The sequence below is a fragment of the Sus scrofa genome, chromosome 13 (genome assembly GCF_000003025.6).
Source record: "Sus scrofa isolate TJ Tabasco breed Duroc chromosome 13, Sscrofa11.1, whole genome shotgun sequence".
In the NCBI taxonomy this organism is placed as follows: Eukaryota; Metazoa; Chordata; class Mammalia; order Artiodactyla; family Suidae; genus Sus; species Sus scrofa.
The window spans coordinates 148501536-148519424 of NC_010455.5; the positions used below are offsets into that span (position 1 = coordinate 148501536).

The following is a 17889-nucleotide window of genomic DNA, read 5'->3' on the forward strand; positions in this document are numbered from 1 at the left end:
TAAATAGATACTATTCTTTAAACACTTAGTCTACTAATCCAATACTGTCCCATTGGTTTTATAATTTCTAACTCTAGAATTCTATAACTGAAAATTGATGTATGTATGTATTCTATAACTGAGAATTGATGTATGATGATGCATGTATCTTAATTTATGCATATTTATTTCACATGGTCCCACTCATTCTTTATACCTATCCCTTTTTTACACACCTCTTCTTAGCATCAGAACAGGCTAGTTAGTGCTGAAATGAGGAGATGGAAGAAAAGTTAGGTGTGAATCCATTTACCAATTGGATAACCTACTCTATGCAAATAAACTGATTATGTTAAGTATATGTATGACGTATTTCATATTTCCTTTTCTGATGCTTCAACTAATTGAGAAAACATTATATTTAAGAGTATTAGGATTTTAAAGTTATTAATGGGTGATGAACTCTAGAATGAAAAACAACAGAAGAGTTCAAGTTTCTTGCATGCAAGTCAAAGAATTTTGATGAAAATTGAGAAATTTAGCCCTAACACTGCCTGGTCACATCCTTGCCCACATAACCTACATAGTCTCTATATTCCAACAAAACTAGTATGAGAAAAAGTTAAGTAAGCAAATATATAAAAATTTGGCATTTTTATAGCTTGTTTACTGAGTGATTGACATGAAGCAACATTATCATCACCTAAGGAGATGTTCTACTAAATCTAATTATATGTTTATAAGCAGTACAAAGCAAAAAAACAAAAGCATTAAAATATTTAGTATAAAAGGACTGGTGCATATCTCCCAAAGAAAAGAATCCTGTTACCATGGCAGCTTTTTAACCCATACACATTGGAAGCTCACCTCCAAAAACAGAAAAATGGCATTCCTCAATACAACAAAAGTATACTAACCATAATAAAAGATAATATGCATGTCTTACAGGGAAAATGATCAAAAATCAGTTATAAATTACCAAAAAAATAGATATAAGAAATAACCTTCATCACTTTTGAAAAAATACAAATATTACAGAGATAAAACTGAATTAAAGTTTGTTATTACTCTGATACAAATAAATAAGAAAACATGTAAAAGCTATTCAAACATGTGCTCACCTAATTCACATCTAAAACTGAAGCATTATGTCTTTAAAAGTTAAATACTATTCTATACACTAAAATACGTGTTTACAGCAATTTGCTAAAATCATTTAAAGTCGGTGAGTACAGGAATCTAGTCCCGTTTCACACTAAAACACCAAATCTTAACAATTGAAACATTGTTTCATTCCTTTTTCTTCTTCGTTTCCTTCATTAAAACATGTGATGCCACTGACTGATTCACAAGTTAATGTGATACCCTTCAAACATATCTCCCCACCTTTTATTTGGGATTAAATACATATATTCCCACAAAACATATCACTGTATTATCAACTTTTCCCATAAATATATCCCGCTGCTTTAATTTTCAGTAGCCCTTTTTAATGCTTATCTTTTCAATATGACATCTAAACCTTTAAATCCATATCCAAATATTTATCTCACTACTTTTTAATAAAAGTTCTCTTTGTTTCAAGCCAGTCTCCTCAGGCTCTCATCCAACAAATTACCAATAGTAATCTAATATGTGCCACACCTTGTGATGATGCTAGGAATGCAACAATCAATTTTAGTCTCTGTCCTCATAACAAAGAGCCAGCTCCTCAAGTAGGGTCAGAGAATCCATGAAAATATTTATTTTCCAGTGAAGTATTGAAAGAAATATTTGCTTATTTAAGAAAAGAGGGGTAGAGGGCATTTAATAAAAATTAGTGCCATAGTACTAATACATTATATGGATTGGCACCAGTGGCCCTACTTGGCCCATGTGTTAACTTTTTACCTGCCACATAGGACACCCACAATATCCTATAGGAAGTGTGGAGTAGGACAGCTCCAGGATGAGAGTAAATGGTTACATATTCACATGGTTATCCTCAGCACAGTCAGCATTTTTTGTGACATAGGAGAGCTCAGATGAATGAACTAAAAACTTACCTAGGTTTAACAGAGTCAAAAATGTAAAGGAGGCATGGAGTGGGTGCTCTGTGTGACAGGTGAACATCTGACCCACAGACCAAGTGAGAGTATCAGTGCTAATCTGTACTGTATCCTAGTAAGAATTTACTCCTAGTAAATGTCATTCCTGCAAAGAATTGACAGAATGAAGATGATACCAATAATGTGGGCACATAACACCCCCCCAAAAAAAGAACAATGTAAATAACTTTCTCCTAATACACAAATTATATCAATTACATTTTGAGGTAAAACCATGCCAATCTAACCAGATGTAAGAAACCAAACCCTCAAAATCAAATACATTTAGAAAACACACAAAATATAGATTTATATTCACTCTTATTAATCAACCTCACACTAAACCCACACTGTGCTGAAATAACTAATATAACTGGCAATAACTAAGGTAACTGGCAAGACACTAAAAACCAAACACCTTGAACATGAACACTAGCTCTAAACACAGTATTTGGGATGAAAACTGTTAAGGTCCCAAAATGCACTCCCTTCCATTTGAAACTACTTGTTTTCAAGAGGAAGCATTAGCTTTCATACCTAAAAACATGAGTCAGAATATACCGAACATGAACTTAAACCTTTGAATCACTGAATCAAAAAGTATAGAATCAAGATTAAGAAAACAACTGCAGCACAATCATGTGGTTTTCTCAAAAACAGCATATGAGAAAAAAGTTAACATTTAAAATGAAGCACAATTATATTGTTTACCCAAATGTTACTGTTTTAAGGAAAATATTTTTAAAATGTTGTTTCATCAGACTTAAAATTTTTGAACATTTTATAATGCATATAGCAAATTTTTATAGTTGCACATATATAATTTATAAGCTTATACATAGAAGTACATAAGTTTAACTGACAGGTACAGTCAAAAGTGTTGAAGACCACCGATCTAGAAAAGATAATTGCTAGAATAAAATGTGAGGTTATAGTAGATGTAAGTCAACACCAAAGAATATGAACAGCAGTTATTAATTCTAAAGGGAAAAGAAAAGTTTCATGAAGCTATTATTTGTGGTGAACCTTAAATATGGACTGGTTTCCCAGTGTGGTGATGGAAGGAAAGGGAATTTCAGGTAAAGGGAGCAGCATGGACATAATTATTCAGACATCAGAGCACATGGTATGATAAAAAAAAGCAAGAGTTAATACATCTAGATATTACATAGGTTCGCTGTTTGTAGATCTAGGCTTTGCCTATCAAGTGTCTTCTAATACTGAAATAAAACCAGGTATTATGTGCCTTCTAATGAAGAAACATACCACCACTTAAAAAGTAATCCTGCCCCCCAAATTAAGCTTTAATCTTATCAAGGCTCTAGATTTCACCGTTAACTTACAGAAAATAAAGAGGTGCAGTTGGCACAATCCAAACTGGAAAACTGTAGGACAAATGAAGCTGCTTCTTCACCCAATAAATTACATGGAAAAAATGGAGTGAGGAACGGCAGATAAGGAAAACACAGATTTAAAGACATCTCCATCAACCAATGTATGGATCATATTGGATACTAGCTAAAACTGCAAAAAACATATGATGGAAATTAGAACCCTAACTGGATACTTGATATTAGGGAATTCCTTTTTGGTGTAGTAGTGAATCTGTGGTTACTTCTTCTAGATGTTATCTTTTAGAGCTACATAGTGATGTATTTACAGATGCCAGGAGCAATTATGTAGGCAGGAGTTTAAATGAGACAAGACTGGCCATGAGCTGATAATAACTGAAACAGGTATATGAACATTCATTTCATTAGTCTATCCCACTTTTACTATACTTTTTTAATAATAAACTTTTTTAAAAACGAGAAGGTCAAAGCCTCTAGACCGTGTTATCTCTGCCTTTTAGATCAAACTGTGCCTCTGAGACTAGATTTTCCCTAAGATATTTCTTACAGCCGAGACTGTGAAATTAGGCATTATATCTACATAAAAGTATTGTGCAGTAAGAAAAGAGGGCTTGAATTACTCTCAGGCTTTAAGAACTACTTAAAATTATTCTACTAAACTCAGTTTCACTAGGCTTCTTCCATAGCATCCAGCCAGAAAAGCAACTATTAACTAAAAGGCAGGTAAAATGAAAACATCCCAAAACTGAATCAAGTTTCATCTTTTAAGATGAAATGAACATGATAAAATAACTATTATCAAAGTTCAAGAAAAGAAATGACCCCTAAGGTTATATACAGCAAAATCTTTGTAAGCAATGTTTGATTTCAAGCTCTTGATGGAAACCTATCACTAGTCAACTTAAAGAAAATACGTACTTTCTAAAAAATGTGCAACTTACTGGAATATACAGAAGAAAACAAATACATAAACAGAAAGCAATTTCAAGAACACAGAAGAGTTATTATACTGTGTATGCTATTCCAAAGATTATTTCATGCATGAATCTTTACTGGTTTAACAAGAATAAAACCAAACAATCTATTAAAATGGTATGTTGTTTGAAAAAAAAATGCTGCTTGCTCTAAAATAAAGTTTTGGAAATAAATGTATCATAATATTAAATGTCAGAAATAAGAAACACGGAGAAAGTAATTAAAAACAGTAAGAAACAATGTCACTTCTAGTCAAAGCAGGTCACAAGCAATAAGTTAAAAACACTAAATGCCAACTTTAAAGGTACCTTTGAAATGTGTCAATTCCAAACATGAATTCCAAACATACAAAACTTTGACTTAAGCCAAAGTCAAAACAAAACATTTAAAATTTAACTGCTAGAGTAGAGAGATTAATTCACAACCAAGGAGAATGTATTCTTGATATATATATATATCTCATATATATATATATATGATAGGAATAAATGATTAATTAAAAGTAGATCTATAATAGTTGACAAGACAACTTTGATGCTTCCTCAAACTTTATTTAACTATATCCTTAACCTGATATAGTCTTGTCTGGGAAGAGAACTAAAATAGGTTTCAAATTCCACAAAACATCATTAATTAAAGGAAATCAGCTTACACACACACAAATATTCATTCGTTCTCACTCAAGCAAATACATTAATGAAGATGAAAGTAATCCAGAGCCATAGGCTTGTTACAGAAATATGCTTCTAAAGAATTTTTTTAAACTTTTATTTAAAGATATGTTGCACGGCTATTGGGGCTACCACCTGATAAGTAACTTGGTTTAAAAAAAAAATCACTAGTACAAATTAAAATCAATCCCAATATACCAAAAATTTGAGACAGGAGCTTTTTATAGACGATACATTAACAAGTAAACAGGAAAAACAATTCAATCTGTAAATCATTCCCCTGTTAGAATTAAAAATTCAATATGGGCACCATTTCTTCCTTTGTTACATTTTACATCGCTTACTTTCACACATTAACAACTCCTTGTTCACATATTTTGCTTTAGCAATATTTACCAAAAGCAAAATCAATCTCAAATTGGATGTTTTTGCATATAAAATTGCCACATTTCTCTCAATTTCTGCACTTATACATTGTACTTCTTACGGTCCCTTACATTAAACATTCAGCCAAGGTTACCATTATAAAACTTTCCTATATGGCTATCAGAATCAATACCTACTACTGAAAAACCTTAATGGTTTCTTTTTTTTTTTTTGGTTTCTTTAATGTTAGACTTATCAAACAGAAACCTTTCAGGCACATGGTAAAATACTAACTCTTTCAACTATAAAGTATTTCTCAATTATCACTTTTAAAGCTAATCCCTAGTCCATTAAAGTTTCAATGTATTTTAATAAAAATGGCAAAAAGGGAAAAATAGTGTTGCATTCATCTCCATTGTATTACTGAATTATTTTAACCAGTGTGAAAGAAAACTCTAAAGTGAATACAAAAATGAAAAAAATCAAATACAAGGAAATAAATATAAACATGGCCAAAATAAAACTATTCCATCTTTTCCAAGAGAGTAGGAGTTCATATATACCCATCAATTAGCTGTGCATATTACTGATATTCAAAATTTAATTTAACAAAAATGTTTATTAATATGACTATGTTTACAAACATGTCTCTATGTACAGTAAACATATTAACTTCTAATAAACAACAGTGCAATGCTTCAGAAAGTCTTAAGCACTAGTATCAGATTCTTAAAATTCTGAAGTCTTTTAGCTTGTCAAATGATTTAGATTAAGGATACAGTATATATCAAACACTCACTTGTAGTTTTCTGTATCACCCTCTACTGCAAAAAAAAAAACCCAAGAAACCAACCCCCCCCAAAACAAATGAACAAAAAACCCTAACCACACAATGGACATAATTTAAAAAGTTCATAATCACTAAGTAGATATTAATATTTTAGAAATAGTTCTCAAAATACATTGCTAATTTCCTTCAGATTAGATTCAAGTTGATATTTGTACAATATTCTAAATGGGATTATTCTTCTCAGATTCACATAGTACTTCAAACCACTGTTCTAAAGATGAAGTTTTAGTCAAAAAAGCCACAAATTTACATCTTCAATGGCAAAAAATTTTAGACTCATCTTTCTGATGACAATATCATTGCTGATACTTAAATAAAAAAATAAAGTCACTTCAGTTATAGGGTATTATCAAGAAAGTCTTTCTTCCAAAGCTGTGGACCAAAGAGTCCTAATACTTGTCTATCTGTGGCTAGTTATATTTAAACCAAATATTTTTAATAAGATTCTAGTGATCTTAACTGTATCCTTAACCAATATTTTAGTGTTAGATACCAAGTATTTAGGGAGAGAAATAAAACAGGTTTCTAGCTTCCACAAAATACCTGCTAGTTAAAATAAAGGAAGGCTTTAAATTAACAAAGCCTTTATTACTTGCAAAATTCTACAAACATATAACCTTGCCTTATAAAAACATTTTTTTAGATTTGACTAGGATTGGGAAGGGGATGGTTGGGAGGGTGGAAAAAGTACCTACTTTTCCTTTTTATTAACAAAATAATATATTTAAATTATGATTCTCCTACTAACTTCTATTTCAACTCCCTGGAAAAACACCTAAGGCAATTCTACACTCCTTTTTTCAAATGAATCATCAAAAGAAGAAAATATATTCTTTGGGCTTCAAAATAGTTGCCATTATTACAACTGTATAGGACTCCATCAGAGAAGCAATTTAATTACCTCACAAAGATCCATATTTGAACACTTAGATTTCTTTTTCAAAAGATACACATGAGTTTTGGAAAGATTATACTTAATTATGTAAAAAACAAAAACAAAACAAAAAACCTCGTATTTCCAGTTTTAATTGGAAAAACAAAAATCTTAAAACACATACATACATTTAGAAAAGAAAAGAGGATGGTTTGCCAATATCCACCAGCAAGGGTTAGTGATCAGGTCTATAATTCAGATTTTTCTTGATAAATCTCCAATTTCCAAGTTTATTCTATTTTTTCTATATATTCACCCATTTGAATAACATCAATAATAAATGTCTGAAAGAAGATGGTCTACAAAATTCTTTGTAACAGATTCTTGGCTGAAACATTTGTCTCATTTCTAAAAGTGGTACTCCAATGCTTATTTACCCACAGTTTTCCATATTCTGAAATGCTCTCTCTGCACTATATTTAATTACGTACCATCTTTATTATTCTTGTATTTAGGACATAAAGCATTAAAACAAAACTACTACTTAAGGTACCAAAAGCCATATTCACATGACGATATAAGCACTGTCTTCCAGAGATGAAAAAATTGTAATAATTATCATGTTTAAAAGGAGTGTTTTTATTACTCTTGTATGTATTTTGGACAAAATCTGATCAGCTAATTATGCTCTTCCACACATCATGTTCGCTGAGTTTATCTACCACAGTTTTTAGTGCAAAGATATATCTTTGAAAAGCCACTCTACAGTAATATGGCAAGGCTCATTAAAATGCAGAGGTAAAGATTCCATTTGTATAGAAACTTAGAAAATAATGCTTGAAAAGAAAAGGTGTTCATCAGGCTGAATTTTTTTAAATACTAAAAATATATATAAACATTTCTTGAATTAGTTTTATAGTCAATTTTGATGTAGTATCATTTAGTGGTGATAAATTTTGAGAGGTATATGTTTAACAAACATTATACTTGAGATTACAGTTTTAGGTAAACATTTAATACGCAATGCCAAGGATAGTTTCCTTTTTTTTTTAATTTTTTTACCAAAAAAGTCATACATTTAAATGTTGACATTTCCTCTTACCTGTGTGCCTCAGACCAATAAAGTACTCTGCATTAAAATTTAAATCTTGAGACAGTAGTACAGCATTGAAAAAAAAAATTGTAAAGCAGCTCAGATACAATGAACCCAGATTTTACATTTCCATTTGTCAAATCAGAATATAAAAAGTAAGCTTGAAAATCAAGTTGAAAAAGCTTATTCTTCCTCAAGAAAAAGTATGAACAATCTGAAAATGATTAACTAGTATGAATTAAACACTGTACATAGTTAAGTCACATTTAGTGGTTGCTAAACATACCACTCCCTCCTGGAAATTACGGAACCATCTACATGTGAAACTAAGTCATCTTCATTTTCGTCATAATGTTCATCACTGACGAACTTCATTCCCATTTTTAGATCTTCGTAATAATCCATTGGTCTTTCAAACCTACTGAGATTTTCTACATTGTTCCACTGTGTTTTTTCAGGCTCCTCTAAATAGTCTTTCCGTATTAGATTGTTCACTGGATTTTTGTTTTCTTTTTTTACACTGTCTGGGTAAGAATCAAGCTCATCTTGTTGAAGAACATCTATTTGTGATTCTTTTTGCATATCTGATGGTGGAATGTAGTTCTTGGCAAAGTAGTCTCCACGAAACGTCCGTCTTCTCCTATAGCAGAATATTCCAGCCAGAACACTTACAAGTACTACGAAGAGAGCCCCACCCACTACACTAGCAATGATTGTGCCAATTGTGTCATCCTTAATTGTTGCCAAAGTTGACAATGGGAAGGGCAATTTTTTTGGTTCTGTTGCTAGATCCTCGAAGTCAGCAGTTGAGGGATGCCACTGAACTGTAGGCTGAAGGGTGGTAGTAGTAGGAGGATCTAATGGAAACAGTAAAGATAGACAAGACACAGAAAGGCAAAGAATGTCAATGCAGGCTGATTCAGCAGCAAGTTGAAAAGACAGCACAGTTAATGAAAATATATTCCTAGTAACAATAGTTTTTCATTCTTAATTTAAGATTAGAAGGTAGTGTGGTACTTAATATTTAAAAAAAAAATAACTGACACACAGTCAGTTACCAGTTAACGTAAAGGGAATGAAAAATTATGCATGGTGTAAGTCTTAAATTATTCTACTATTTCAAGTTTAAGCATGATATTGTACTCCGAGGAATACTTTTTTTTTTAATGAAGAATATTATTTAACTGTCCTATATACAGCTGGCTTAAGAATTATCATTACCAAAAAAATCAAATCAAATCATTTAAATGTACATTTTCTCAGCCAGTAGCACAAAGAAGTAAAATAAAAGAATGAAAAAATTAAAGTACATTTTCTTAATATCCATCTTTACCTAATATAATTTATTTTTGTAAGAACTAAACTTATCCTTAAAAGAATGAAAAACTATAGATTCTTGTTAAGTGGCCACAGTATAAGCTGTTGGTTTAATAATTCTCTCAAAAATATTTTCCTTAAGTAAAGAAAACTCACTAATTTTTAGGAAGCACATATGTAGTTTATACCATTATTTAGTGACTTAAATAAAAAGTATATATTTTAACTGTGTTAGCCAGATGGGCTATTATCAAATGACAATAACGGACAGAGTAAAAACATGTTATAAAAATGTCATCAGCATGTCTATACTCCATGGGTAAGATATCTGAACCTTTAGGAAATTGAGGAATTTTCAACCATATCTGCAAGATTCAATGTCACACTGCTTTAGAATGGAGTCTCAAAAAGAATAGCTAATATTTTAGAGAGAACATTCTAATGATACGCATATATTAGATGAAAATGATCCTGTGTATTACTATTAGATAACAGAGTAAATAGCCATTAATATTAAAAAGCAACTAAACATATATAGTCAAAATTAAAGACTGGTTAATTATCAATTAAGTGGTATTTATAGGCCATGTTATACAAAATTGTAGAGTTTGAAGAAAGGATGAGTTTAAAAACCCTGAATTTCTTCACTGATAAAAAATAAATGACCCAAATGATAATTTCCTAGAATTATTTTTTAAATGAGTGGTACTGCAGAGCTTTTAAAAAATGATTGTTAGAAAAATACTAAATCTACATGGGGTAAGTTATTCTAAAATTACAAGCTAAAGAAAATACTTACTGAAACAGGTTTCATCACGGAATGCCATATATACAGAATGTGGTAAAAATTTAGCAAGTACAGTATAAAATGTAACAAGTATATTATAACTCATTCCCTAAGAGTTTAAACCAATATAACAGGCAATCCACTCAAGTACTCTGAAGTGAATATCAGTTATCATATTATATGTTAAGTGAGTCAAAAGTTTTAATTTGTGAGAACATATTCACTAGCTGAACAAATTCAACCTTAAAAATAGTGGAACTGTAGGATCATTTCTACCATAAAAGTAGTAAAGCTTCATGTAATTCAGCCTCACAGAACCAGGATATTAAAGAAAGAGACTAAAAATTAATCATTTATATGAAAACTCATGTATTTTTTGAAGAGGAAGACAAGTTAAGTTTTAAGTATAAATGTCATCTTTACAATGATTCACAAAGAAAAAAGTATTATAATAAACAAGCACCAGCATGTTACACAAAAGCACAAATCACCTAATTAATGATTTAAAACTCACAAATTTTTGTTCAAATTCTTAAAGTTCTGATAGCTCTTAATTAAATGGTATTTTTCTCAGAACAGTACATATACACCTGAGCTTTCACCAAATATAAGACACAGAACTGTACATTTTTAAGACTTATTCTGGAAAAAAAAAAAATCACTGACATTTCCTATTTCTAGTTGCAATGTTCTTTATGTGAACACAGATGGATGTCTACTGTCTGAGACTTAACAAATACAGCTTTCAAAAAACCTAATGACTCTTTTGAGTGATTAAAAAAAACTACTTAAGAATTGTATGTTATGTATTTTGTCAGCAGTTCTAGAAATTTAACCTACGATCCCCTACTCAACTACTGTTAAAAACAGCATAGCTGCACTATTAATGATTCCATGAGAGGACTATTGTTAAACTTTATATTTTGTATCTTAAGCAATGGACATATGACCATGCATATGAGACATTTATTCACGTTTTCTAATTCTTACTCTGTTCCAAGATAATTACACTGAAAATCACAATTTGTGTAAGGAGGCAGGAGGACAATTTTGTAATCACTAATAGCTATTTATTTATCATGATTTATAAATCCTTCCCAACAACATTCCTTATGTATTCTTTGCTGAATGTGGTATTTAACAAATGTAATAAATTAGTGGACAATGGCCTCTGAGTTCCCCACACCCAAATAAAGAAATACTTAACTTTCTTTTGCAAATTAATGAGTTCTGTCCAACTGGAAAACAAACAAATAGCTAAGACTTCTGTAACTATAAAGTATATTTTAGCCTAATAATTACTATGTTAAAAATTAAATGAACTTGTTCTTTTTTCTTTTAAACTATATGACTTATTTAAATAGACAAGATCTGCAAATTTTATTTTTTTTTATTTTTTTGTCTTTTTGTTGTTGTTGTTGTTGTTGCTATTTCTTAGGCTGCTCCTGCGGCATATGGAGGTTCCCAGGCTAGGGGTTGAATCGGAGCTGTAGCCACCGGCCTACGCCAGAGCCACAGCAACGTGGGATCCGAGCCGCGTCTGCAACCTACACCACAGCTCACGGCAACGCCGGATCCTTAACCCACTGAGCAAGGGCAGGGACCGAACCCGCAACCTCATGGTTCCTAGTCGGATTCGTTAACCACTGCGCCACGACGGGAACTCCAAGATCTGCAAATTTTAACGTTTAAGAAGTGCTAAGTTAAGTGTGTCTGATATGTCTGGATCCTAAAATCAATACGACCTGAAATTCAAGATTTGCACAGGAATACACTCTGATTTTTAGGCATAGGGGAACTTAAGTGATAGGAGAAAACTTGCTTCTCTATTCTCAGAGAAGTAAGAGCTGCTCACAGTGAAAAAGATTAACTTTCTGATCATTTACTGTATAAATTATGGCTTTTTATTATGATAAAAGCCTACTAGTAGGCTTTAATATTCATTGGGGAAGGAAATTTGTATCTGATATACTTGATAGACTGTTAAGAAGCTCTTAGAGGAGTTAACTAGACTCAGTACAGTATGCCATATTAAAGACTCTGGATAAAAAAGAACAAAATAATGCCATCTGGAGCAACATGGATGGGTCTAGAGATTATCATACTAAGTAAGTCAGATAAAAACAAATATCATATATAACTTATAAGCGGAATCAAAAAAATGACATAAATGAACATATTTACAAAACAGAAGCAGACTCACAGACTTCAAAAACAAACCTAAGGTTACCAAAGGGGAAAGGTGAGAGGGAGGAATAAATTAGGATTTTGGAATTAACATATACACATTACTATATATAAAATAGATCATCAACAAAAACCTACTGTATAGCACAGGGAACTATAATCAATATTCTGTAATAAACTACATGGGAAAAGAATCTGAAAAAGAATCTATGTATGTTTACATGTAACTGAATCACTTGGCTGTACACCCGAAACTAACACAACATGGTAAATTAACTGTACTTCAATTTAAAAAATAAAAATTAAAGAAAACAGACTCTGGATAGAAAAGTAAAGTCTAATTATTGATGATTACTTGAAGAAAACCTCTCATATAACTCTTTTTCTAGAGTACAGAGTGGTAATTAATTGTAATTTTTCAGATTCACTCAAAATTTGATTTCCACTCTCATAAGACCTAGTAGAGGGTGATTTTAAAATGAGTGAAGTTTATCATCAGTGTTACATTAGTCCCCTTACCAAAGTGTTACATCACATAAAAGTAGATTCTGGATTTTTAACTCTTTCCTAATTGTGTTCTTCTCAAACAAATGTACTCATTCACGCAACAAAAATTTCTAAACAATTACTGTGTGCTAAACATTGCTAAAGACGATAAGAATAAAGTATTGACTAAAGCAGACAAAAATTCTGCCCTCTTAGGACATATATTCTACTGGGGATAAAAATAGGCAAGTACAGAAATAAAATACGTAGTATGTCACATGATAATATGTACCACAGAAAGAAATAGGCAGAGAAGAAAGACAAAGTAATAACAGGGTGAGACGAGAGATGCTTCGATTTTAAATACATCTCTGAAAGTGATATTTGAGCAAATACCCAAAGGAAGTGAGAGAAAGGGGTATGAGGATATCTGAAGAGCATTCTAGGCAGTGGAAACACCAAATGCAATGACTCTAAGGTAGGAAATGTGCCTGCTGTGTTCAAAGAACAGCAAGGAGACCAGTGTGGCTGAAGCCAAGTGTGTAAGTAATCTAGGACTAGAACATGTACAGAGCTTAAAAATCACTGAAGATTTGGTTTTCGTTGTAGGCAAAATGGGAAGCTCATGGAAGGTTTGGAAGAAAGGACTGATGTGATCTGATATACCCTTTAAAAGCATTATTCTGACTGCTCATTTGATGACAGATTGAAGAGAGGGAAGATTAAATGGCTATTCTAACAGTGGACTAAGGGTTGATAATGACTTGGGCCAGACTACCGGCAACAAAAGTGGAGAATTGGTAAGGTTCTGTATATAACATAATGAGAAAGTTCACATCAATTTTTGATGGATAGGGTGGGGTATGAGAGAAAAATCAAAATCAAGAGTAAGTATCAAGGATTTCATGCCCTAAGCAAAATATAAGAATGGAGCTACCAAAAACTGAAAGGAAAAATGAAGGCTGTTGCAGGAAGAAATCTGGTGTCAAGGGGCAGAAGAAAGATGAGGAACTCAGTCTTAAATGTTAAGTTTTAAATGCGTATATATACTTCCAACATAGGGGGTGAACGATCACTAACAGGCAGTGGGTACACAAGTCAGGAATACTAGGAAGTGGACCCAAAATACCAAAGACAAACATAGCATATCACCAATAGATAAGAATGCCAAAATTGAGCCTTAATATTTAAATGAGTATGTAACACATTAAGCCTAGGATTTACAAGTAATATCCCATACCAAATTTCATAAAACAGAAATAAAAAGTAAGCAGTCTTTAGGTTAACTACATTTTAAATATGCAGTTCTTGTGGCTTTAAGATTCCTTCTATTTTTTAAATAAAAAAACCTCTAAGGGAAGAAAGGGAAACTACTATACTAACAGATTTCCACCAAAGCACTGCTGCTGGCAGAAAGGGCTGACTACAGATGCACACAGCTCTAATCTTATGAGATTCATGCAAAAAATATGTGTCCCTATCATGGTCCAGGAATTAAGTGCTGAGTATACAATAATTTAAATAAAGCAAACACAAACTGTTTAAACATGAGTTCAGATAGTAAGTACACAAATGAGCACACAACTACAAATTGTGGCAGATGCCATGAGAAAATTATATGGATAACTCTCCTTAGATTAAGTAAACATAGAAGGACTAAGAATGTAATCTTAAAGCAAGCTTAAAATTTCTCTAAAATCGTGGAAAAGAAATCTGAAAAAGAATATACATGATATATATGCATGTGTAATTGAACCAATTTGCTATATACCTAAAACACTAAAGTATACTTTAGATAAAAAATTTCTTTAAAATCTCTAATTTACTTAGTTTTAGACTGAACAGAGATAAAAACCATTAACACCCTATTATCTAATTACCATACTAACCTGCATTTCTCAAGGTTCTCTTCCTTTTTCCTTTAAATTTCCATTTGTTAGACATGAGGATTGCTACATTCTTATAGACAGGAAGGAGATGCTTAAAATATTTACATAATTTTTATAAATAAGCATTCTGATGATAATACATTTATAGTCGTATCCAGGAAAAAAATGTATCTTTAGCTCCAACTATATTTTGTAAATACCAAAATTTATACTCAAACTGACAAAAATATTCATAGTAAAACAAATGGAATGTGAAAAATCTAAGTTCTTAGTGGCTATGGACTGGCTATAAAAAACATCTTAAATTTTATTTCACTGGAACATTTTCAGTAGCATTCCTACTTCACACTTCAGTAACTCAGTATGGTATAGTCCCACACTGAGTAACAATGATATTTGATAAGAAGGTCATCAAAACTGATACTCCATTTTACTTATCAGACACTTATGTGCAGAGTAGTTACCAAAAATAAACAAAAAAAAAAACCCCACATTTACTCCTCGTGTAAATACAAAAGAACATAGAGAGGTACACACTACCTAGAAAAAGAATATTTCATATTTATTCACTGAAAAATCAGCTTTATGCATAGGTCTTAAGATGTTTATAAATAAGTTTAAGTAAAGGAATGCCACTTTACATATGTATTTCAGGTAAGGTTACTTTATTATATCTCTTTTAGATTATCACTACGTGGAAAGCCTCACACTGTTGATACGTACCTTCACAAGTATAAATTACTGCCCAGATCATAGTGCTATTGTTATGATTGTTGTTACAGAATAATTTGAGTAACTCATTTTGTGAATGGACAGTAACTTACCTGAAATATAGATGACTTTTTGATCGCTTCTTTGACCAAGGGAATTGGTCACTTTACAGACATAAACACCAGAATAATTGAAAGTCAGTGGATGGACAAAATGAAGAGTATTGTCTGAAGCCAATAAACCATCAGGCCACTGTCCATCCAACCTAAATTTTAAAAAACATGAAATTACTTTAAATATATTCAGATTCTATTCATTCATAGCTATTTAAATAAGATATTACATTTTTAAGTTGTTAGTGAAAGAATTAGCATCCTTTAGGTAAAATTCACTATGAAATAAAAGCAGACTATAAGTTATGAATTTTCATTTTAACAAAGATGAACTAATAAATAAAACCCCATTCTTTCAGGAATTCCTGTTATGGCTCTGCAGAAATGAACCCAACTAGTATCCATGAGGATGCAGGTTTAATCTCTGGCCTTGCTCAGTGGGTTAAGAATCTGGCACTGCTGTGAGCTCTGGTACAGGTTGCAGACATGGCTCGGATCTGGCATTACTATGCCTGTAGTATAGGCCAGCAGCTGCAGCTCCAATTCAACCCCTAGTCTGGGAACTTTCATGTGCTGCAGGTATAGCCCTAAAAAAAAAATAGAAAGAAAAAAAATAAAAATATCCATTGTTCCAAAATATCAGTTCATATAAATGAACCAAGGCTAATATATTAGAGGGAATAGAAGGGAAAGAGAAAAAACTTATGTGATTTTATTTTATTTAAAAATAAATTTTCTGGCCATACCTGCAGCATGCCAAATTTCCTGGGCCAGGGACTGAACCCAAGCCGAAGCAGTGACAATGAGAGATCCATAACCCACCAAGCCACTAGGGAACTCCCCCCAAATTATGTGATTTTTATAGAATTATATTTTTAAAAATAGAAAATTAGAAATACAAATTATTTAAAGCCATACCTACAGTATTAAAAGAATTTTAATATTCTCAGTGAATTATGGATCTATTTATTCATGAGATACTTAGAACCTTCCTAATGAAAAGTCATCATTTATGTACATGATAATGTTGTTAGCACCCTCTGTATGAGGGTAAATGTAAAGAGCATCATTAATACTGAACAAATCTATACTGGCGCCCTATTCAAAGACGGTTTGTTTCTAAAGCACCAACAAGGGTCTTGTAATTTCATAAAATAGGCATCTGTGACAATAAAACCAAGGTACTATTTGATATCAATAATAACTCTTCTTGGAGTTCCCATCCTGGAGCAGCAGAAATGAATCGGACTAGGAGCAATGAGGTTGTGGGTTCGATCCCTGGCCTTGCTCAGAGGGCTAAGGATCTGGCCATGCCGTGAGCTGTGGTGTAGGTCGCAGAGGAGGCTCGGATCCTGCGTTGCTGTGGCTGTGCAACAGGCTGACAACTGTAACTTCCACTGAACCCCTAGCCTGGGAACCTCCATATGCCATGCGTGCAGCCCCTTAAAAAAAAAGAAAAAAGACTAAATAAATAAATAAATAAATAATAACTCTTCTTAAATGGTTTCTATACTAATTTGACTAAGAGGTCTTATCTGGTGTGTGTGTGTGTGTGTGTACACAGAATAAAATTCCACTGGAAGAACTCTAAAGCCATTCATTGCAATGGAACTAAGTACACTGTTATACATTTTTCCAACCTTACGGTATTTCCTGCAAACAACAACATCAACAATAGGTCTTTATTTTGAAAGTGTTTTTATAGCCCATAAATTATTTTTTTAAAAGAGAATAAAAAAGTGAAGTAAACCCACAGGCTCAACTGCTACAGTTTGAACTAAACAGTTTTTCAAAAAGTTCATTCATTCATTCACTCAGCTATCCATTATTTAACTACTGAGAACTTACTATTTACCATACTCTGTTCTGCTGATGTTGCTGAAATGCACGGGTAAATAAGAGTTGGTCCTTTCTTTCAATGATCTAAGCACATCAGTAGGAGACCAACAACTAATTACAGAGGGAGTAAGAACAAATAATAATAAAAAGGTAGAAAGGCACAAATCAACACCAGAGAATAGATGGAAGGATTTTATTCTGTAATCCCAATTGTTTAAAAAAAAAGATTGGTAAAAACCTTTTACAGGTGCTATGACTTTAATTTAGTTTTGAAGGGTAAAGGTAAAGGTCTTATATGGTTTAAAAAATCAAA

General features: G+C 32.1%; 1 protein-coding gene across 2 annotated transcripts in view; it reads right to left on the reverse strand.

The window, feature by feature from the left end:
- Positions 1-17889, reverse strand: part of NECTIN3 (nectin cell adhesion molecule 3) — a 130340-nt gene that overhangs the window by 52955 nt on the left and 59496 nt on the right. The window contains exons 5-6 of one of the 2 annotated variants that reach the window (XM_021070394.1): positions 15738-15889; positions 5607-9104 (exon numbers count right to left, since the gene is read on the reverse strand). In XM_021070394.1, the coding sequence (XP_020926053.1) occupies positions 8524-9104; positions 15738-15889 (733 nt within the window). In that variant the 3' untranslated portion in view covers positions 5607-8523. Of the gene's footprint in view, positions 1-5606; positions 9105-15737; positions 15890-17889 lie in introns of those variants that run through there. The other variant, XM_021070395.1, reaches the window with a different exon arrangement.